The 22,803-nt window shown below is 39.7% G+C and overlaps 1 protein-coding gene across 2 annotated transcripts in view; it reads left to right on the top strand.

Moving 5' to 3' along the window:
* VWA8 (von Willebrand factor A domain containing 8) overlaps nucleotides 1-22,803 on the top strand; it is a 407,530-nt gene that overhangs the window by 138,989 nt on the left and 245,738 nt on the right. For both annotated transcript variants that reach the window (XM_008260014.4, XM_051850641.2), the window contains 2 exons: nucleotides 13,307-13,467; nucleotides 16,924-17,037. In XM_008260014.4, the coding sequence (XP_008258236.2) occupies nucleotides 13,307-13,467; nucleotides 16,924-17,037 (275 nt within the window). The remainder of the gene's footprint in view (nucleotides 1-13,306; nucleotides 13,468-16,923; nucleotides 17,038-22,803) is intronic.

The raw sequence follows: 22,803 nt of genomic DNA, 5'->3' as shown, positions 1-22,803 counted from the left end.
TGCTGGTTGGGGCCATGGAGCTCTGGTCAGTGCTGAAGGGTAGGGCAAGATTCCAGGGTGACACCACAGTTGAGTGTGGTAGATCTCCTCTATTGTCAGCAGTGGGGAGGGTATGATCATGCCTGCTGATGGAATCACAGCCTCATTTCCTCTCTTCTAAGGCGATCAATGCCTGGGGTTAGTCCACAGTGGGCACAACTACACAAAGGATCTATGTGGTCTTCAGTGTGAGTACAAACCTTCTGCAGTGAACCACCCCAGGCAATCAGGGAGCTCTGAGCGTCTGACACCAGACACACTGCCCAGAGAGCAGCTACACCCCACACCTTATATGCAATCAGAATTCCCACAGTCACAGCTCCAGGTTCCCACAGTTATCGCGTGTAAAGGATCTACTCTGAGCCCCATGAGCCTGCCCTGTACATGAAGACAGCAGAGATCTTCCAAGAGCAAGCTTCCTGTGGCACTTCTGCCTTGGCCTGCCTAGAGCCTATGATGGGTCGAGGGAATGGGTGCAATTCACATTCCTATTTGAGTGCACAGCCCCCTGTCAACCCTCCCTGCTAAACTGGAAGTCAGTGGAGATCACAGATGCAGTGGGAGGATGGGGAGAATGATGTACTTTTCCTTCACTGGATTAGGTAGGTACCCTGTCCCAACTAGGGCTACAGGCCAGACTTAAATTCAGTGTGCTCTACAAAGTTCTCCTTCAAGCAATATCACCAGTGACGTGGGTTGCCACAATCTGCTCTCCCCCTCCCCCAGCCCGCCCAGAAGCCGGTGTCTCCTCCAGTTTCTAGCTGCAGACTTTCCATGGTGCTCCATGGCATCCTTCTTGTGGTAGAATTTCCACTGCAAACTTTTCTGCAAATCTCCCCTAGCAATGCCCTTTCTCTGGTTTTCTTCTGCTATCTTCCCCTGTTTCTCTATTCATCTGTCTTGCAATGCCACTTTAATGTCTTTTCATGTTTTTAAGTTAACATCCTTTTCTTTCAACTCAAAAATTACTTTTAGCATTTCCTGTCAGGCAGATCTAGTGGAGATCAGTTCCACTGGCTTTTGTTTCTGTTGCCTTCATTTATAATCAACAGACTTGCTGAGTATAGTATTCTTTGATGGCAGTTTTTTTTTTTTTTTTTTTTTTTTTTTTTACCTTTTGAGACTTTCAATATATTATCTGATCAACAGAGTTTCTGCTGAGAGAAATCTGCTGATATTCTCATGGAGATTCTATTGTATGTGATGATGCTTTTCTCTTGCTGATTTCAAAATGTGTTGTCTTTGTCTTCTAAAAATTTGATCATAATGCATCTTGGTGAAGATTTCATGATATATAATCTCTTTGAACTTCATTGGATCCGTGGATCTGGATCCTCATTTTTCTCTTCATATTTAGGTACTTTTTAAATAAGACATATTTATTTGAAAGGCAGAGTTGGGGGGAAGAGAGAGAGGGAGACACACACACACACACATACAGAGAGAGAGAGAGAGAGGAGTGAGAGAGAGAGAGAGGTGTCTTCCATCCACTGGTTCTCCCCAAATGGCTGCAACATCTGGAGCTGGGCCAGGCTGAAACCAGGAACTTCTTCTGAGTCTTTCAAATGGGTGCAGGGGCCCAAGTACTCAGTCCATGTTTGGTTACCTTCCCAGGCGCATTACCAGAGAGCTGGATTAGAAGTAGAGCAGTTGCGACTCTAAACAGTGCCCATATGGGGTACCAGCATCACAGGTGGCAGCTTAACTCACTGCGTCACAGTGTGACCCTTCTTTTTAAATCTTTTAAATACCATTATTTTATTTTATTTGAAAGGCAGAGAGATTAACAGACACACAAACAGAGACAGAGAGATATTTCATCTGCTGGTTCATTCCCCAGATATCCTCAATATCTGGTGATGGACGAAGCCAAAGCCAGAAAGTTGGAACTCAGTCTGATTCTCCCATATGGGGAGGGCCCAAATTTGAGCCAGCATCTGCTGCCTACCAGGGTGTACATTGGCAGGATGTTGGAATTAGAAACAGACCTGGGACTCAAACTGATGCATCCCAGGTGGTGTCTTAACCACTTCATCAAATGCCTATACCTGTCATTATTTCCTTAAGTTAGCTTTGTACCCATTTCTCTTTCTCTGCATCTTTTATTATTGCTACACTGCATATATCATTTCCCTTTATTGTGTCCCATAATCCCAGTATGCTTTCCTCAATATTTTTCATTCTTTGTCCTTTTTGTTCCCCTGACTATAGAATTTCAAATGACCTTTCTTCAAGCTCACTGATTCTTTTGCTTGAGTCAGTTGTTGAAGCTATATGCTGTATTTTTAAATTCAATTATTATATTCTTTATTTTCAGAAATTTGTGTTTGTATCTTTTATGCTTTCTGTTTCTTTGTTGAGCTTTTCATCTTGTTCATGTCGTTTTCCTGATACCATTTAGTCATTTATTTGTGTATTCTTGTAACTCACTGTGTTTCTTTCAGATGATGGTCTTAAATTCTCTGCCAGTTAGTTCACAATTTCCATTTCTTTTGGGCCAGTTACTGGTACTTTGTTTTGTTTTTCTGTTAGTGTCATATTTTTCTGATTGTGTTCCCTTGGTCTTGTGCTGATATCAATGCATTTGAAGAAGTAGGCACCTCATCTGTCTCTTTAGCCTGGCTTTGAAACAGAATGCCTTCAGTAGTCACCCCAGGTGTTGATTCTGGTGAGTCATCCAATGGGGTCCTTGGATGGGCTTGCTATTGGAGTCCTTGGTTGGGCTGATCTGATAGCTTAGTCGGTAGATGGCTGGTTTTGGTGCCTGATCCTGCAGGAGTTGGTCTGAAATCTGGTTCCACACAAGTTGACATGGTGCTGTGGCAGGCCATTAGCTGCAGTCTGCAGGATCCAACCTGGCAACAGGGCTGTATCCATGGAAATGAGCCCAGTCACGAGTCTGTTGTGTCAGGACTGATGCCAGTGTCCACTAGATGGGCCTGGTGCCTGAGTCCACAGGGGTCTGAATTACTTTTAAAGAATACACTTGACTGCTTATTTAATTAAAACAGTGTACTTTTTTTTTAAGTAATGAACAACATCTTTTGTTTATCTTAACAAATTTAGTTATCATGAGGTATTTATTAGATTTATAAAAACACACTATTAGGCCTTTGGGTATGTTTGTAAAAATAAGCATTTCAGAACAGCCAAATCCATTAGCCCAAAGAAGAAAACAAAGTAACGTGAGCAAGGAACCCAACCAAATAAAGTAATTCAGCCTGAAAGGTATTTCTTTTACTATTAGTAATGACCCATAAAAATGAAGGGGGAAAGAACTTCAAATTTGGGATCTCACTGTGGAATAGCTTCAAACATCAGGGCACAGTGCAATGAAGTTATCATATTATTAATAAAATTCAAGCTTGATATTTGTTAGCACTTTTGTTTGAAATGTATATTTTTTGGAAAAAAAAGGTACTTTATTTATTTAAAAGCCAGAGTTACACAGAGAGAGGAAGAGTCAGAGAGATGAGAAAGAGAGAGAGAGAGAGAGAGAGAGAGAGAGATCTTTAATTCACTAGTTCACTCTCCAATTGGCCGCAACACTTCCGATCCAGCTGCTCAGCTCTCTGGTATGGCCTGGGAAAGCAGTAGAGGATGGCCCAAGGCCTTGGGCTCCTGCACCTGTGTGGGAGACCTGAAAGAAGCTCCTGGCTCCTGGCTCCTGGCTCCTGGCTTCGGATCAGCACAGTTCCGGCCATTGCGGCCAGTTGGGAAGTGAACCATCGGATGGAAGACCTCTTTCTCTCTTTCTCTCTCTTTCCCTCTCTTCTCTCTCTGTGTAACTCTGACTTGCAAATAAATAAATAAATCTTTTAAAAAAAACAAAATTATTTAGAGCAAAAAAGTCAGAAAAGGAACAGGCAATCTTTTTTTTTTTTTTAAGATTATTTATTTGAAAGTCAGTGTTTCAGAGAGGGAGAGGCATAGGCAGAAAGAGAGAGATCTTCCATCCGATGGTTAACTCCACAAACGGCTGCAATGGCTGGAGCTGGGCCAATCCAAAGCCAGGAGCCAGGAGCTACTTTTAGGCCTCACATGTGAGTGCAAGGCCCCAAGCACTTGGGCCATCTTCTACTGCTTTCCCAGGCCATAGCAGAGGATGGGAAGAGGAGCAGCTGGGACAGGAACCAGCGAGTACATGGGATGCTGGCACTGCAGGCAGTGGCTTTACCTGCTATGCCACAGCACCAACCTCAGAACAGGCAACCTCCAGGAACTTGGAGTTGAAGCATCTTGAGATTTGACATGGTAAAGCTGCTTAAACCCTTACTTTGCACTCTGTTGACTGCTGTTAAAAAAATTTAATATGAACAGGAGCCTTAGCCAGCTCATCTCCTGTGCTGCTTCCTGCTAATTTCCTGTGTTTCTCTTAAGCTCTCGGAGTTTGAGGTGGCTGTAGGCAGGAAAACTCTGCACAAAGGAAGAATGCAGCTATCACACAGGTAGGGTGCTTGCTTTGCAAACTCTGCTGGCCCTTTTCTTTACTCAGCAAGTTCTGTGCTGCTTCACGCAGGAGATTCCAGATTTCTCCTTAATGACTCTCTCTGAATCCTCAATACATTCTTACTCTGTACCCAGTGAACAGGCGTTTGGCTTCCTGCTGTACCCTGTCTCCCATGGAGGATCAATTCAGATACAGCAGATTTAGCTTCATGAGGAAGGTGCCAGTTAAAAGAGCTGATGGGTAGTGAGGCCCTGGCTCACTTCCTGGCCTCTTCCCACCCCATTCACCCCTAATAGCCAATTATCAGTTTTCTGTCATTTTATTTGAGGTTCCATTGTAACCTTTGACATCACCATCACCGGATCCATTGTTGAGATTTTGTTGGAAAACACAGTAGGCTTGTGGAATTTTACATATCAATTATGTCATGAATATTTGCATGCATCAAACTCAATGTATTCTGTTCTGTTTACTGCTTTAAACCGTAGTTACACAGTTGCCTTTTAATATAAACTGGATCATGTCATTTCCTTGCTTGGACCGAACAGATTACCATTCTACATGGAATACAATGAAAACTCTTTACCTTGGTTTATGTGCCTTCCAGTTATTGAGGTTGCCTATTAGAGCCACACAGGGATATTTGAAAATCTTTCATTTTGAAGGTTCTACTACCAGATAATCTAAAGGAATTGTTGTGAGATAAGATCTGGAATTCAGTATTTTTTAAATTCTAACAGGCTGCCAGGGTTGAGAGGCATTGTTCCAGATGACCTGAGCCAAGTCTCCCTCCCCAAGATTCTCCCTCCCTCCCCAAACCTCTGCTGATTGTTTCTTATGAATGTCTATATTAAGTCACTTACAGCTGTCTAGCTTCTTTCTGCTTCAAGGTATTCCATAGATTATTTCCTCAGCCTGGAATTCTCTTCCCTTGAGCTCTTAACATTGAGATCTGAACTTAGATATCCTCAGGGAAGGTATCCTTGACTCTGAGTCACTGGTTATCACATAACCTGCTGTTTTCCATGTAAAACTGACCACTAGGTACTCTTTTGTTATCTGTGTCTCCTCCTTCCCTTTCTTCCTTTTCCATCTGTGCCTCCTTTCTTTCACCTAGCTTTGTTTTCTTCCCACTAGAATCCAGGGTCCATGTTTATCTATTTCACTACTGTATTCTCAGCACCTGACATAGTCTTGAATGTAATAGGCACTCAGTATCTATTGAGTGAATAAATACACTTTGATAATTTCAGATGACTTTTAAATAACCGACTCAAATCTAACCTTCTTTGTCAGTGTTTGTTTACTATTTCTGTCAGCTTCAATATCACCTTTTCTTCAGATTCTAAGACAAGAATTTTTATTGGCACATTTAAATATTTGTATATTTGTTGGTATATTTAAATGTTTTGTTTCTGTAACTGATTTAGATTCAGCTTTAATTTACTTACACATTTAAATCTAAAGGTGTGTAACTCAATGTATCCCTCTGTCACATGATAAGGAAGTCACAGAAGTGGAATTGAGACCCAGTCTGCTTCATTCTGTACACAGCTGTACCACATGTTGACCTTGGCTGACTAGCAGGGATTTGAGTAATGTTGAGTATGGTCAAATGACATATCTGCTTCCAGCTTCTTTACGGAATACCACACAAGTAATTGGTACATATGCCAACCCTGACTTCAAATCCTATTTGTGGGGCCAGTGTTGTGGCATAGCAAGTTTGGCTGCCTCCTGTGACATCGGCATCACATATGAGGCATCCAGGCTGCTCCTCTTCCTGTCCAGCTCACTGTTGGTGGGCCTGGGAAGACAGTGGAAGATAGCCCAAATGCTTGGGCCCCACAACCCATGTGGGAGAGCTGGATGACACGCCTGGCTTCAGTCCAGCCCCGTCCTGATTGTTGTAGCCATTTGAGGTGCAAACCAGCCAATGAAGGATCTCTCTTTCTGTCTCACCCCCTTCTTTCTGTAACTCCGCATTTCAGTAAATAAATAAATAAATCCTTAATGATAAGTAAGTCCTATTTCTTGTTTTAAAAAACTAATTTATTGTAAAGCAAATATTTTTTGCAGAAATTTAAACTAGAATTAATTGCTATTTCTCTACCTATTATTCCACCAGGGTTAAATATTTGTGATAAAATGCAGCAGAATTTACAATATTTGAGTGAAATATGAGATTCTTTAGTTTGTGTGTGCTGGAATGTTTAACTATCAGCTCAACTTTTTGCCTTTGTGCTTGAAACACCTCTGACCATTTTAAAAATACTTAGTTGTTTAGAAACATTTTATTCCCAAACTTTAATAGTTGATTTACTTTTTTAAAAATCATCCATAAGTCGTGATTTTCCTTGTGAGAAACATTATTCATTCTGTGTATCTGAGATGGAGAGATAGTCACTACAGGGCATCAGCTTGAAGAATTTCTGGAAGAAACAAGAGATTTAGATTTTACCCAGTTAGGGATGACAGAGCCAGGAGAACGCCACCCATAGCTGTGCTAGAAGAGCTGCTGTCTTCATGCCAGCTCTCTCTTTACTCCCACCACTGCCTGCCATCTTCCCAGTTTCCCTTACTGCCAGAACCTGAGTCATGTACAGAATTCTACCTGCAAATGCACGAAGAGATGATGTTTCAGGTTTTCTAGCCTTTACAGTACTGAAAGGATACTAGCGGAAGTTATTTGACTGGGTGTTTTCAGTAATTACATATGACATTATCTATACCTACATGGACCTTGGCTCTCATTTGGTTTGTTACTTCAATACAATGTCCTAGTGTTGAGATGTTATTAGCAAGATAGTGGATTTTACTTCTGATTAGCTTCAACCAGAGAATTTTTTTCTATGTTCATGGGATAAATCTTAAACTAAAGTGGATCATCTTGAAATAGGTCCCAGTGGTTACAATGAATAGAGCTTAAAATGATTCACTTCTTCCCATTGATAGCCATGTAACTTAAAATAATCATGGTAGACTTGTAATGTCCAATCTCATCAAACACATAAAAGGGAGCATTTCTTTTATATGCAACAGGTTAAAAATAGTTCTTTAAAAGAAAAACATGAGGGAGAAGCATGGGAGAGTTTACAAATAATTTTACAATATATGTAAAATGAGAGGCCTTTGTGAGATCAAACATAAATGACACTGCGGAATGTTGGCAGCATGCCTTGTGTTCTGTTCACTGAGCACACTTAGACTCTGTAAATAATGGCTTTGTTTCTATTCTAAGACCTAAAAATTATTAACATTCTGTGTTTGTACAATATTTATACAGTATTCTGCCATTAATAGGTATGGACATAATTAGTTCCTTATTGCAAAATTGATGGCTTACATCAGCTAGTCTTCTTGTACATGTTCTTTTGTTTACTTGAATTTCAGATTTTCTTAGTGTTTTTTCTACTGGTAGTATAAGTTCTGCCTTAAATAATTTTAAGCAAAAATTACTTAAGTCCTAGAAAAACTAGAGTACTAGCTAGTTTCTTTCAGAAAGCAAAATCACTCATAATGCCTATTTACCCCCATTAAAAATAAGTGCCTACTGTTTTTTTTATTTTTTTAAAGATTTATTTATTTGCAAGACAGAGTTGTAGAGAGAGGTAGAGACAGAGAGGGCGGTCTACTATCCACTGGTTCACTCCCCAGATGGCCGGAATGGCCGGAATGGTCAGAGCTGTGCTGATCTGAAACCAGGAGCCAGGAGCTTCTTCTGGGTCTCCCACATGGGTGCAGGGGCCCAAGGATTTGGGACATCTTCTGCTGCTATCCCAGGCCATAGCAGAGAGCTGGATTGGAAGAGGAGCAGCTGGAACTAGAACCGGCATCCATATGGGATGCCAGCACTCAGGCCGGGGCGTTAACCCGATGCACCACAGTGCTGGCCCCCACTGTTTGTTTTTAATTCATAACATGAAAATGAAGAATCACGTCCACATAGAGATATACTTACTTTTAACTAATATAGATTTATTTTAATCTTTTACATCTATAATTAGTGATATTTTAAAGCAGTAATGGAGACTAACTTAGTCTATCATCATTTCATGGAGTAATTAGCATCATAATCACTACTTTTCTACTCTTCTCAAAAAAATTGACACTTTAATCAGAAGTTTATTTATTTGTGAAGATAGCCAGAAATGTGTAATTGGTATGTTCCTATGTTGACAGTTTATCTGTGGACTGATAAATCCAGACTAGCTACTTTTCTTTAGAATTTCTTTTGCTATCATTTGTTCCTGTATTTGTTGTAACATTTTTGAGCACAAGCTCATTTTTGCAAGCCAACTTGGATACTTTCTGAAATTATTCTGTGTCCCTAGATGTGATGGAAATGTATATATATTTTTAACGTGGTTGAAATCATATTCTATAAGCAATTTGATATTCTATTTTTGCTGTTATTTTAATTCCCCATCAGAAAAGTTATATATGTATTAAGTATAAAATTTTATGTTCATATCAGCACTCATATTTAAAGAGAGGTAGCTCCAATGTCTTGTCTTTTTTTTTTACAATTTATCTTATTTATTTGAAAGGTGGAATTAGAGAGTGAGAGAGTGAAACACAGAAGTGGGGAGAGATCTTCTATCTGCTGGTTCACTCCCCAAACGACTGCAACAGCTGGTCTGGACCAGGCTGAAGCCAGAATCCTCTATCTAGGTCTCCCCTGTGGGTTGCAGAGACCCTAGTACTTGGGCCTGCTTTCCAAGGAGCATTCACAGGGAGCTGGATTGGACGTGGAACAGCCAGCACTCTTAACCAGTGCTTATAAGGGATGCCGGCGTTGCATACCATGGCTTAACTAGCTGCACAACACCTGCCCCTCATTTCTTTATAGTCTAACAATTTACTTAATATTTCAGTTTTCTTTCTAAATGACATTATACCTTCTAATCTTATTCTAGCTACCCTATACATAACTACTTTATGTAGTTATTTTATTGAGGTAATAATTTATACCTGGGTTTCTCAAGGGAACCTCAGAAAAATTAGCCAAATGCACTGAAGACTTTTAAGGTATTTAATTGCTTTAAGGTTCAAATCTATATTCTCTGATACATTTTGTATGATATGCTTCTCATTTTAGTAGGACATTTTTATTTTCAGTAAAATTTCTCTGTTGCAAATCAAAAGAACATGTTTTAAAATGACACAGAAACTTAGCAGGCATATGGATGTTTTCCAGGCATCGGAATAAAGGTGAGACGTTGAAGGTTAGACAATGGTGGCTTTAAGGGAACAAGATTTCATGTCCTGTTGTTTTAAAATTTCTAAGGAAATGCAGAAAGAGGAAATGGTTTGGGCTCTATGATATCATTAGTGCTATTTTTATTCTCAGAGGTTCAAAGGTTTCAGGGATAAGAGAAAGATATGCAAAAATGAGGATATTCATCTTTCTTGACTTTTACTAGTATATGTTCAAAGTACCAATTTTTTAAAAGAGCACACTTAAAAAAAAAAAAAAACAACTTGTGTTACCAGTTGTGAAAAGGATGTACACATAGGTGGAAAAAATAAAATGATGCAGCATGTTAAAATAAATGAAAATGTTAAAGCAACCATTTGAAGCTACTAAAACTCAGATATTCTGCACTTGAAAATTTCATTACTCTGCTTTAAGGATTTGCTTGTTACCTGAAATTAATGCTTATCCCCGTGTCATTTAGACTGTGCTGGTCTAATTAGGTCCAGTTGTTCTGTGAAGTTTTACTTGGTGTCCTTGCACTTTCACACAACCGAAAATAACTTTCATGCATTAAGGAAAGACTTGATTTTTTAATCTTGCAAGTAGGAACTTAATTATGAAAGCCAGCAGCTTTATATTCAAGAGAATGCTTCCTTCTCCCCCTCAAGAGGGTTTTTTGTTTCATTGCAAAATTATATTAGAAGTGAGGGGTGATGGCTTTTTTACCACGATGATATGCAGAGAGGTTAAATTCTAGAATCAAACTGAGCAACTACTGTTATAATAATGCCAAGGGCTTGCCGTTTTCTGTGCCTCTGAAGAAGGAATAAAGGAAGAATTATTTTTGATCTGTAGTTTTGGTTGGCATAAACAGCATTGAGCTTATTGATCTGTTACAGCTTGTTGTGTAGCAACAAATAATCACTTTATTTTCCTAAATATATGGGAGTCTCCAGCTATTAGGTCGGAAAAGAGGAGCCTTATGTACTGGTTGTCTTTCTTATCAGCTCTGTTGGTGAATATTTACCTACTAGAATGAGGCAAGGACTGTACACAGTATGAATTAACAAGAAATTAAAGTACTTTGGAATCATGACTAAATGAAGTAGTGCTTTTTCATATCAAGAACAGAGTAGTGATTTTAGATGTATTGGGAGAATGAAGAATTCTCCCTATTGAAATTTAAAAAACAAAACAAATATTTCCAGCTACTAGCCTTACCTCCCTTTGGAGTCTGAACCAAATCATGGTTTACCTGAGTCAAGACATGGTTTACCTCCTTTTCCTGGACCCAGGCAAATGACCCCCAAGCTGAATTAGGCCAGGATATCATCTGTTTTAAATCTAGAGCTAGGATTTTCAAAATTAACATCCATCAATTTCTTTGAAAATATGATATCACTGGGATGCCTTTGTAACATGCTACCTCCTCCAGCTTCCAATAGGAGTGTTCAAAGGAAACCAGACTTACTATTTCCTTATTTTTCTGCCACTATTTACCTTAGTGGTTTCTAATACAAATCTTTGATTTTGAATCAGTCTGCTGGAGCATTTTTTCTGTTTGTTTAATTTTCTAGGGTAATATGCCATGTGACTTTATAGCAGATATTTTTTCTGAAATAATTACTACCAAGAGTTTTCTTTAAATTTACCTATTTTAATAAAAAGATGGGGCCAGAGACCAATGTTGTGGTGTAACAGGTGAAGCTGCCACCTGCAACACCTCCTATCCAGCTACCTGCTAATGCAGGAGAAGATGGCCCAAATACCTGGGCCTCTGCCACTCGTATGAGAGAGGCCTTGATGAAGATCCAGGCTCCTGACTTTAATCTTAGCCCGAGTCATTGCAGCCCTTTGGGGAGTGAACCAGGAGTGGAAGCTCTCACTGTCTCTCCCTCTCTCTAACTCTGCCTTTCAAATAAATAAGTAAATCAAAAAAAGATTTTATATGTATGTGTATGTTCAAATATCTATGTCTGCATACATACATTCTATGTATATACACTTAATTTCTGAAACAATTTGATCATCAAATGACCCACAAACACTTATTTTTACTTTGTCCTATTTTTCTTGCAGAGCAGTCAATACATTTTAGCACAGCCCTGAATGGGAATGAGCTTATCCCCACTATGCACCATCTCACCAAACCCTGATGATGGTGGTGAGCTTGATCTTGGCTGTTATACTTTTTTGACAGCACAGAATCATACTGATGATGATATTTGTATAGAATTTGAGAGTCATAATTGAAAGATTAAATAAAATTAATAAAAGAGGTAGTCCAAATTTTGATAAGGTGTCAAAGTCAGCCCTTTAAGGCTATGAGAATTTTTTGAGTTTAAATGTTATTACTCTTTATTGCCTTTATGTTTCAGTGCAAGCCCATTCATATATCATAAGTCAGTATTTTGTTGATTAAGCAAACAAAAAAAGTACGCTGAAATAATTAAGGCACTCCAGCTCCTGACTCCAACTTCCTGCTAATGCAGATTCTTGGAGGCAGTGGCAATGGATCATTCAAATAGTTGGGTTCTTGCTACCCATGTGGGAGACCTAGATTGAGTGCTCTCCTGCAGGCTTTGGCCTGGCTCAGTCCTGGCTGTTGTGGGCATTTGAAGAGGAACTGGTAGATGTGAGCTCTGTTCATCTGCCTCTCAAATAAATAAATAAATAAATAAAAATTTTTTAAAGAGCTTGGAGTGAGCATCAAAGAATTTATGGAAGACTTTAAAGTTTTAGATGAAAGTAACTGTAAATGTTTAACTTTTCTTTGATATAAATGACACAAAATGTATGTGAAACTGGTAACAAAAAACAAACCATCCTCATGGTAGCACATGTAAGAAAAAAATTGTTCATACTGTATGGCACCAAATTTTTACAGTAGATAGACTTCTGTATACCATGACTATTGATAGTTTGCTTAGATCTTTACTCTATTTTAGTGCTAGCACATTGTGTGTGCACTTTTAAAAATGCCTTGGTAAGTGCCATGCTATTGTTTCTGAATTCCTGTACCTCATTTGATGACTGGCCTCCTTGGTCTCCTCCGTTATAAGACTCACTGTGATGGTCTCTATCCTGGCTTTTCAGGAGACCGCATCAACTACAAGAAAATGCACATTCTTGATAAGCATCTTTGAGCCACTTGATTTAAACTCCATTAAAGAAAGGTGGAGTTCACTGCTATATGAACATTTTAAGTAGGAGGGAAATGTCAAATAAAAGGAAAAGGTTAGGAAAAACCCTCATTCCTACTCTATCATTTGAATTAGTAATAAAAGGAAACCTCAAAAGACCAAAAGAAGTTTTCTGAAGATTTTAATGATCCCTTATATTGTCTGTGACTTGCATTGGCCAAATCTGAAGGCAGCAGTTTTGAGATAAGTAATGTGTTGGGCAGAAAATTGTATACAAACTGTAAAAACAGTACCACACCACTGAAAAACAGGATGACAAGGCCCTTTCTTTCGTTGTATCATAGATGTTTCCCAGTTGTTACAAGGCTTGACATATTCAGAGAAAGGTGACTTCATTAAACTAGATAAGCTTCCATCTGTGTCTTAAAAATTAATTCCGTGTGTTCTTTTGTGGGTACTGCGAATTGCTTTTAGGATATGACTGCACGTGATCTGCTACAACAGAGATACACTCTTCCAAATGGAGACACCGCCTGGCGGTCTTCCCCTCTTGTGAATGCAGCCCTGGAAGGCAAGCTGGTCTTGTTGGATGGCATTCACCGGGTCAACACCGGCACACTTGCTGTATTGCAGAGGTTTGTATGAGTCACACAAAACAAAATACACATCCACATTCAATACACACAAACAAGCAGTAGACATGGAAGTCTTTCAGTTCTGTTTTAAAAACTGAATTATGAGGATTATGAGAAATTCCTGATTCTATATCCAAGTAAAATGGCAGACTTTTATTATTATAAACACATACTGTAAAATGCCAATTGATGAACATTTGGAGGAAAGCCACTGGTATAGCAAAACTTTGTAATAGCTGAAAAAAGAAAACTTTTCCATAGTAATTTTGAAAGGCTTTACATATACAGATTTAAATCAGCAAAAAGTCTCATAGCTGAAGTTTCTCCAGTTTGTCAGGATTGTAGCTTCACTGTTCAGAAATTGACTCTGAATCACGTCTGCTTTATTGGTTGATCTTGTTAAAATTGGGAGGAGGGGACCCGCACCATGGTGTAGCAGGTAAAGCCGCCACCTGTAGTGCCAGCATCCCATATCGGTGCTGGTTCAAGTCCTGGCTGCTCCACTTCCGATCCAGCTTTCTGCTATGACCTGAGAAAGCAGTAGAAGATGGCCCATGTCTTTCGGCCCCTGTTACTAAATGGGAGGCGCAGAAGAGTCTCCTGGCTCCTGGCTTCGGATCAGCGCAGCTCCGGCCATTGTGGCCATCTGGGGAGTGAACCAGTGGATAGAAGACCTCTCTCTCTCTCTCTCTCTTTTTTTCTCTCTCTCTGCTTCTACCTCTCTGTAACTCTACCTTTCAAATAAATAAATAAATCTTTATAAAAAAATGGGGATGGAGAGAAATGTACTTTTTATATAATATATGTAATAGCTGTTTGATTACATATTATATATATATATATTAAGATTGTATTTATTTGAGAAGTAGAATTACAGAGAGAGGGAGAGACAGAAAGAAAGGTCTTCCATCCTCTGTTTCACTACCCAAATGCCACAACAGATGGAGCTGGACCTATCCAAAGCCAGGTACTTCTGGATCCCTTGCTCGGGTACAGGGGCCCAAACACTTGGGCCATCTTCTGCCTTCCCAGGCCATAGCAGAGAGCTGGACCTGAACAGGAGCAGCCAGGACCAGAATCAGTGCCCACAGGGGATGCCAGCACTGCAGGCAGAAGCTTAGCCCAGTACGTTACAGCATTGGCCTCTTGATTATATTTTATATGGACTAAAATGCTTACTTTGTTGTTAGAGACTTGAACATTTATATAACTGTTGTTTTCTTGTTTCAGTTTAGGTAAAAATAGCCTCACATTCCTAAAACTTCTCTAGAATTTAATGTTGAGATAAGATTCTGAATGCTTTACTTTCATGGAAAGTATTTCTATCTTGTATCATTTTAGGAGATTACGTATACTGATTTTAAATTTCATCTTGTAGATGTATGATTTTTAATTCTGAATTATTAAGAAAAGTCAAAAAGTAGAATATACCTTTAACTTAACCATTTGGTTTTTATCCTTAACAAGATGCAAGTACTAAATATAATTGAAGACTTCAAATACATTGTGTTGATACTGATTAGATTTGAAAGTATTTGAAAATTTTGATGGCTACGTTTCAGTGATTTACCATAAACATTTCATAGATTTTAAATGCTTTTCTCTCTGAGCCAAACAAATACAGATTCCATAAAATAATGCCAGTCTACTTTAATTGACTTTCTCTTTCATGTTTGGCCAAGTAGTAATAGTAACAGCTGCAGCTACCATTAATTGAATACTTAACTCTGTGCCGGCCATTGTGTTAAGCCAGTCCTTCCCCGGTTCTCAACCCTAGAATTACCTTGTGTTCTGAGAACTTCAAAATACTGACGCTTGGACTCCATCATCAGGAATTCTGATGCAGTTGGTCCAACCTGAGGTCTGACCATTGATATTTTTAAGTACTTCCCAGAAGACTCTAACGTACAGTCAAGATTGAGAACAACTATATCAAGCATGTATTTTAAACTCATATGAGGTGTTTAATTTTGCAGCAACACTTTGAGGCTGGTATTATTGCCTTAATTTTATAAAAGGCAAATGTTTAGAGAGATGGAATATTTCTCTTCTCTCCCTACTCATCACTTCAGACATAGACCTGTGCTTGAAGCCACCTGTAAGTCTGATATTGCACCGCTCATACCCCTAACCTTTACCTAATAGAGTCTCCTCTTTTCTCAGTGCCTACAGAATGGAGATTGTGGGTCACAACTCTATCATGGGCATCAGGAAACTTAGTGGTTAATATAAGATGTAGAACTGTGCTTCTTTTTTATTTATTTGTTTTTGACAGGCAGAGTGGACAGTGAGAGAGAGAGAGACAGAGAGAAAGGTCTTCCTTTTCCGTTGGTTCACCTCCCAATGGCCGCTGCGGCCGGCGTACTGCGGCCGGTGCACCGCGCTGATCCAAAGCCAGGAGCCAGGTGCCTCTCCCAGTCTCCCAAGCAGGTGCAGGGCCCAAGGATTTGGGCCATCCTCCACTGCACTCCCAGGCCACAGCAGAGAGCTGGCCTGGAAGAGGAGCATCCGGGACAGAATCCAGCGCTCCGACCGGGACTAGAACCCTGGGGTGCCAGCGCCACAGGCGGAGGATTAGCCTATTTAGCCATGGTGCCAGCCTGAACAGTGCTTTTTTAAAGACAAAATTATTTATTTATTTGAGAGGCAGAGTTACAGACAGAGAGGTAGAGACAGAGAAAGAGGTCTTCCATCCATTGGTTCACTCCCCAAATGGCCGCAATGGCCGGAGCTGAGCCAATTCAAAGCCAGGAATCAGGAGCTTCCTCCAGGTTTCCCATGTCAGTGCAGGGGTCCAAGCACTTGGGCCATCTTCTGCTTTCCCAGGCCATTAACAGAGAGCTGGATTGGAAGAGGTGTAACTAGGACTTGAACCAGTGCCCACACAGGATGCTGACATCACAGACCGTGCCACAGCACCAGCCTCTAGAGCAGTGCTTGTCAGCCAGTGCAGCATTGAAGACAATGCCGTTTGTGGTTTGATTAGATCACCATCTGTGTTGGAATGTGCAATAGCAATGTAGTTATTTCATTATGGAGATTTTTTATATTTTAGGTCTATAATTCTAAAGATAGAAATATTTTGATAATCTCATCACTTAAAGAGTTACATTTGACTCAAGGGAGTGTGTGCCAAACTGGCTTGTCATCAGTACTCATGTGCCTCTCATGGTTATCCAGAGACACTCATTCAGATGTTTCTTTTCCTCTCCTTCTTCCTGCTCCCTATCCATATTTAGCATTCATGGCTTCTTCCCTCCATTGAATAATCCAGTGGTTTTTCTGAGTGTAACAGGAATGAGCAACTTGAAATTTTGAAATATTTATCTAAGAAATTTTTAGACTTGATTGCCAGAAATAACAGACAAAATTAGTACGTTGACTGATTCTGCCTCTAATGATGTCAGTGTTTGAAGCTGATCGATCCTGTTGCCTGACTTTCTCTTATTTGATTAGGTTAATCCATGATCGAGAGCTAAGCCTCTATGATGGCTCGAGGCTGCTGAGAGAAGACAGGTATAAGCGTTTAAAAGAGGAGCTACAAATGTCAGATGAGCAGTTACAGATGAGGTAATTTGGGGGTACATTGTTCTTTTTGTTAAGTTAAAATTAATATTGTTCATTATTTTCTAAGTTAGTATCAACCTAGAATCACTGAAGAGCTCAATCATTTGGTGTCCTGCACATGCTAATAGTGTCCTTCTTTCTTAAAACTTGCTGCTCAAGGTGTGCTCTGTGTCCTTAGCCTAAGTAATTGTTTCAACCTTTTATGAAAACATGGTGGTAAGAAGGCAGTCCCTCCTCTGTTGCTACTACCCATCCAATTTTGGCCTCATACTTTGGCTTCACTCAGCAAAACAATAGCTGGACCCACAATTAATGATGTCTGCCTTCCTAAGTAGTCATCAGTTGTTCCTGGGGTATGCCACCTGATGCAGGATAAAGCATTCTGGCTGATTTAAGCATTCCTTCCAGAGATGGTACAACCAAATGCAATGTGTGATACTTGATGGGATCCTGGAGCAGAGAACAAAATGAAACCAGCTACAGAAAACAATTAGAAAAGTTTTAAAATGGGCTATATATGAAGGAGCTTCAAAAACTTTGTAGAAATGAAATTAGAAGATAATCAGCATTTTCCATCAACTTTGTGTCAGTCCCTTGTATATTGCATGCTGTTGTTGAACTAGTATTAATTTTCTGATGTATCTTAATGGTATTGTGGTTATAAAGGAGAATATTTCTATTCTTAGGAGATGCTTATATAGTAACAGGATAAAATTTAAATAAAAATATTTTCAAATGATTCAGGGGAAAAATATGGGTATGTGTGCATGTAAACACATACCACACAGAGAGGAGGAGAGATGGATCAAGCAAGAGTGAGAAGGCAAATATGGTAAAATCTTCATCACTGACAAAATCTACGTGGAGGAAATATGGGTGTTTGTATTTTATTCTTTTAAATTGTCTATGCATTTGAAAAAATTCAACATAAAAAGTTCAAAAGAAAATTACTTCCTTCAGCTGTACCTTGTCCTTTCCCTCAGAGGAAGTTTGGCGCATGTGAGTGGTTTTCAGCTTATTACAGTTCCGTGGATATTTTCACATAATTTCAAGTTGCTATATTGAGGCTCCTTGTTACCTAATCTGACCTTATTTAATTGAGATTTCTCTCCCCAAAGGGCTCGCTACCATATTTAAAACATGAAGATTCTACAAAGATAATTAGACATATTTATTATTGTATGTAAGTTCCAGCAAACTTTTGTTTTAAGATTCTTTTTCTTAGAAGGGGAAATGCTAAAGTTCCCATTAGCACTGTATAAGTTATTAAAAAATTCACTTATTACTTATCTGCTTATGAATCTGAAGTGTACATTATCAAATTTTTCTACCTCAGTTTGGTTTGATAGAGTTCTTAGAGGAGCAAAGTTATAAAGATCTCTCTCATTTTCTACCTTAAGTTTATAAAATTTAGCTGTTATACATTATTTGTGAATCACCAGAGAAAAAAAGAATATAGTTTCTTTTCTTTTTTTAAAATTAATTTATTTGAGAGGTAGAGTTTCAGACAGAGAGGGAGACACAGATGTAAAGGTCTTCCATCTGCTTGTTCACTCTCCAAGGGCCTCAAGGGCTGGAGCTGAGCCGATCTGAAGCCAGGAGCCAGGAGCTTCTTCTGGCTCTCCCCTATGGGTGACGGGGTCCAAGCACTTGGGCCATCCTCTACTGGTTTCCCAGGCCATAGCAGAGAGTAGGATCGGAAGTGGAGCAGCTGGAACTCTCTGCAGATGGAGGATTAGCCCACTATGCCACAAGTGCCAGCCCCAAGAGTCTATATTTTCATAGATGCATCAAGTCAATTGGGCGCTAGCTCACAGCAATCCTGCCTGGCAGTTTCCTTTAGGATATCAGGAATATTGGACTTGTTGCCAAATATCTAGGAAGTGATAATCCTTTTCTGTAAAAATACCCACGTTCTCCCTCATTGACATTAGTAGTTTACAAATGAAAACATTTTTAGGAACAGAGCAGCCATGAGATCATGTTCAGGGTGTGGCTCAGCATGGTTAGTGGTGCTTCTTAGTTTCCCTCACACCTCCCTCACAACTGATTTGGGTCTCCCTCATGCGTAAAAACCGAGCTTGACTCTATCTTCAGAGGTCTGTATGAGAAGGTTGAGAGAGGTCATAGCAAGCTTGCTTCCTTCATTTATCTTTAAAATTTTTGTTTCCATTTTTATCAATATTAGACATACATGAAATTTGAGCCAGTTTTCCATAGCATTTTTTTTATTTTTTTTTTAACTTTTATTTAATGAATATAAATTTCCAAAGTACCACTTATGGATTACAATGGCTTCCCCCCCATACCGTCCCTCCCACCCACAACCCTCCCCTTTCCCACTCCCTCTCCCCTTCCATTCACATCAAGATTCATTTTCGATTATCTTAATATACAGAAGATCAGCTTAGTATACATTAAGTAAGGATTTCAACAGTTTGCTCCCACACAGAAACATAAAGTGAAAAATAATAGATGATTTTTTTAAATGATGATAAAATCAGATCAGACCTATTGTCATGTTTAATCCCAGTGAGAGTCAAGTTGGGAGTTGATAATTTCTTTTTTTTTTTTTTTTTACAGAAGATCAGTTTAGTATGCATTAAGTAAAGATTTCAACAGTTTGCACCCCCATAGAAACACAAAGTGAAATATATTGTTTGAGTACTCATTATAGCATTAAATCTCAATGTACAGCACATTAAGGACAGAGATCCTACATGAGGAGTAAGTACACAGGGACTCCTGTTGTTGACTTTACCAATTGACACTCCTGTCTATGGCATCAGTAATCTCCCTATGCTCCAGTCATGAGTTTCCAAGGCTATGGAAGCCCTCTGAGTTCTCCGATTCTTATCTTGTTTAGACAAGGTCATAGTCAAAGTGGAGGTTCTCTCCTCCCTTCAGAGAAAGGTACCTCCTTCTTTGAAGACCTGTTCTTTCCACTGGGATCTCACTCACAGAGATCTTTTTGCCGGAGTGTCTTGGCTTTCCATGCCTGAAATACTCTCATGGGCTTTTCAGCCAGATCTGAATGCCTTTAGGGCTGATTATGAGGCCAGAGTGCTATTTAGGACATCTGCCATTCTATGAGTCTGCTGAGTATCTCGCTTCCCATGTTGGATCACTCTCCCCTTTATTTATTCTATCGGTTAGTGTTAGCAGGTACTAGACTTGTTTATGTGCTCCCTTTGACTCTTAGTCCTTTCATTATTATCAATTGTGAACTGAAATTGTTCACTTGGAATAGTGAGATGGCATTGGTACATGCCACCTTGATGGGATTGAATTGGAATCCCCTGTTATGTTTCTAACTCTACCATTTGGGGCAAGTCAGCTTGAGCATGTCCCAAATTATACATCTCTTCCCTCTCTTATTCCCACTCTTATGTTTAACAGGGATCACATTTCAGTTAAATTTCAACACTTAAGATTAACTGTGTGATAATTACAGAATTAAACCAGTCATATTAAGTAGAACAGACAAAAAAAAATACTAAGAGGGATAATGTATTAAGTTCATTAACAGTCAGGGCTATGCTGATCAAGTCACCGTTTCTCATAGTGTCCATTTCACTTCAGGAGGTTTCCTTTTTGGTGTTCAGTCAGTTGTCACCGATCAGGGAGAACATATGGTATTTGTCCCTTTGGGACTGGCTTACTTCACTCAGCATGATGTGTTCCAGATTCCTCCATTTTGTTGCAAATGACTGGATTTTGTTGTTTCTTACTCATAGCATTTTATGAAAATATACCCTTTCCCTGTTACTGGTTCCATGACAGTCTCGCCTTCCCTACTTCTCATCCCAAAGAGGTGAGACATTCTCAACTGTTCCTTTTACTGTTTACCTGTACATCACTAAAGAACATGCTGTCATTACTATTTATTGATTTATTTTTCAACTTTAAGAATTTTCTATTGATTTCTTACATGAAAAATTAAGGCTTAGCTGTTTCACCTCCTCTCTTCTTACCACACACACATACTTCCATCTTGCATTCTTCTTAAAGAGTTACATAATAATTTTGCTCAGAACTTTATCCAGTGTTTTCATTGTTATGTTAGCACGAAGACTATATACATAGCCATGCCATTTAATCTGCCGTATATCTTGTTTTTCTTTTTTTTTGACAGGCAGAGTGGACAGTGAGAGAGAGAGACAGAGAGAAAGGTCTTCCTTTGCTGTTGGTTCACCTCCCAATGGCCGGCACAGCCGGCGCACCGCGCTGATCCGATGGCAGGAGCCAGGTACTTCTCCTGGTCTCCCATGGGGTGCAGGGCCCAAGTACTTGAGCCATCCTCCACTGCACTCCCAGGCCAAAGCAGAGAGCTGGCCTGGAAGAGGGGCAACCGGGACAGAATCCGGCGCCCCGACCAGGTCTAGAATCCGGTGTGCCGGCGCCGCAAGGCGGAGGATTAGCCTAGTGAGCCACGGCGCCGGCCTTGTTTTTCTTTTTTTTTTTATTTTTTATTTTTTTTATTTTTTATTTTTTTGACAGGCAGAGTGGATAGTGAGAGAGACAGACAGAGTAAGGTCTTCCTTTGCCGTTGGTTCACCCTCCAATGGCCGCCGCTGCAGCCGGCGCACCGCGCTGATCCGAAGGCAGGAGCCAGGATCCAGGTGCTTTTCCTGGTCTCCCATGGGGTGCAGGGCCCAAGCACCTGGGCCATCCTCCACTGCACTCCCTGGCCATAGCAGAGAGCTGGCCTGGAAGAGGGGCAACCGGGACAGAATCCGGCGCCCCGACCGGGACTAGAACCCGGTGTGCCGGCGCCGCAAGGTGGAGGATTAGCCTAGTGAGCCACGGCGCCGGCCCGGCCTTGTTTTTCTTAAAGTTAACAATTACCTACACTTGAAGAGAGATAGTATGAATAATAATTAAAATACAGTTAGAGTAGTGGTCTGTACAACAATGCTATGGGAACACTAAAGAGGAAGTGGCTCTATTTGATATATATATCACTTTTCCATCCCAGACACTGTCCCTGTTTTCTAAATCTCCTCTGTGTTCTGACAACCTCTAATCTGAACTTGTTCTTCATACTTGTAGTTCCTACATCACCTTAGATCTCTCTCCATGTCCACTTTTCTGGTTTTCTTGGTCTCTCTTCACCTTGTTGAACCTCCCAGGCTGAACTTCTTCTTCTTCTTCTTTTTTTTTTCCCTCCTTCATGTTCTGTGAATTTACTGGGCCTTAATTAGCTTTTCAGAGGTAAGATGTTTTTGGACAATGATTCTCCTGTCTTTTCTGAAACATTTTCACCAGTTAAAAGTCAAATTCTCTCTTTCCTTCTCAGTCTCCTCCTTTTGACCTGATCAACACTGTTATGATTATAAGCAGTTTTCCCCTCTATTTTGTTGTTAAACATAGTCATGTTACAGAATCTGCTTCATCCTGATGGTTTGGATTGTTGGGAAAAGGGAAAATGTCTTAATTTTGCAACCATCTTTTGTATTTCTGGAATAAATGTGTTCTCTTTTTGGGCTATAAAATGTTTGTTTACAGTGTTTCCTTAAGGGTTGTGTTTATTGGCTACCAGCTTAACTAAATAGACATAGTACAGGAAATTTGTATAGAGTGAGGAAATCAATTTATTTCTTGAGTTGTTCCTGTAAGTCATATAATCCATATCCAGCATGGAGTGATCCTATGCGCAGTCTGTGTCTAATATGTCACTTCTGCCATTCATGTTTGAACTACAGATAAGAAACTCTTGACCCAAATCATCTAATCTTTCACTTCTATACTTAATCACAGAACTAGAGT

Source organism: Oryctolagus cuniculus, chromosome 9 (assembly GCF_964237555.1).
Source record: "Oryctolagus cuniculus chromosome 9, mOryCun1.1, whole genome shotgun sequence".
Classification (NCBI taxonomy): Eukaryota; Metazoa; Chordata; class Mammalia; order Lagomorpha; family Leporidae; genus Oryctolagus; species Oryctolagus cuniculus.
Note: the sequence above shows the minus strand (reverse complement) of the source record. Positions and strands in the feature narration are given on the sequence as shown.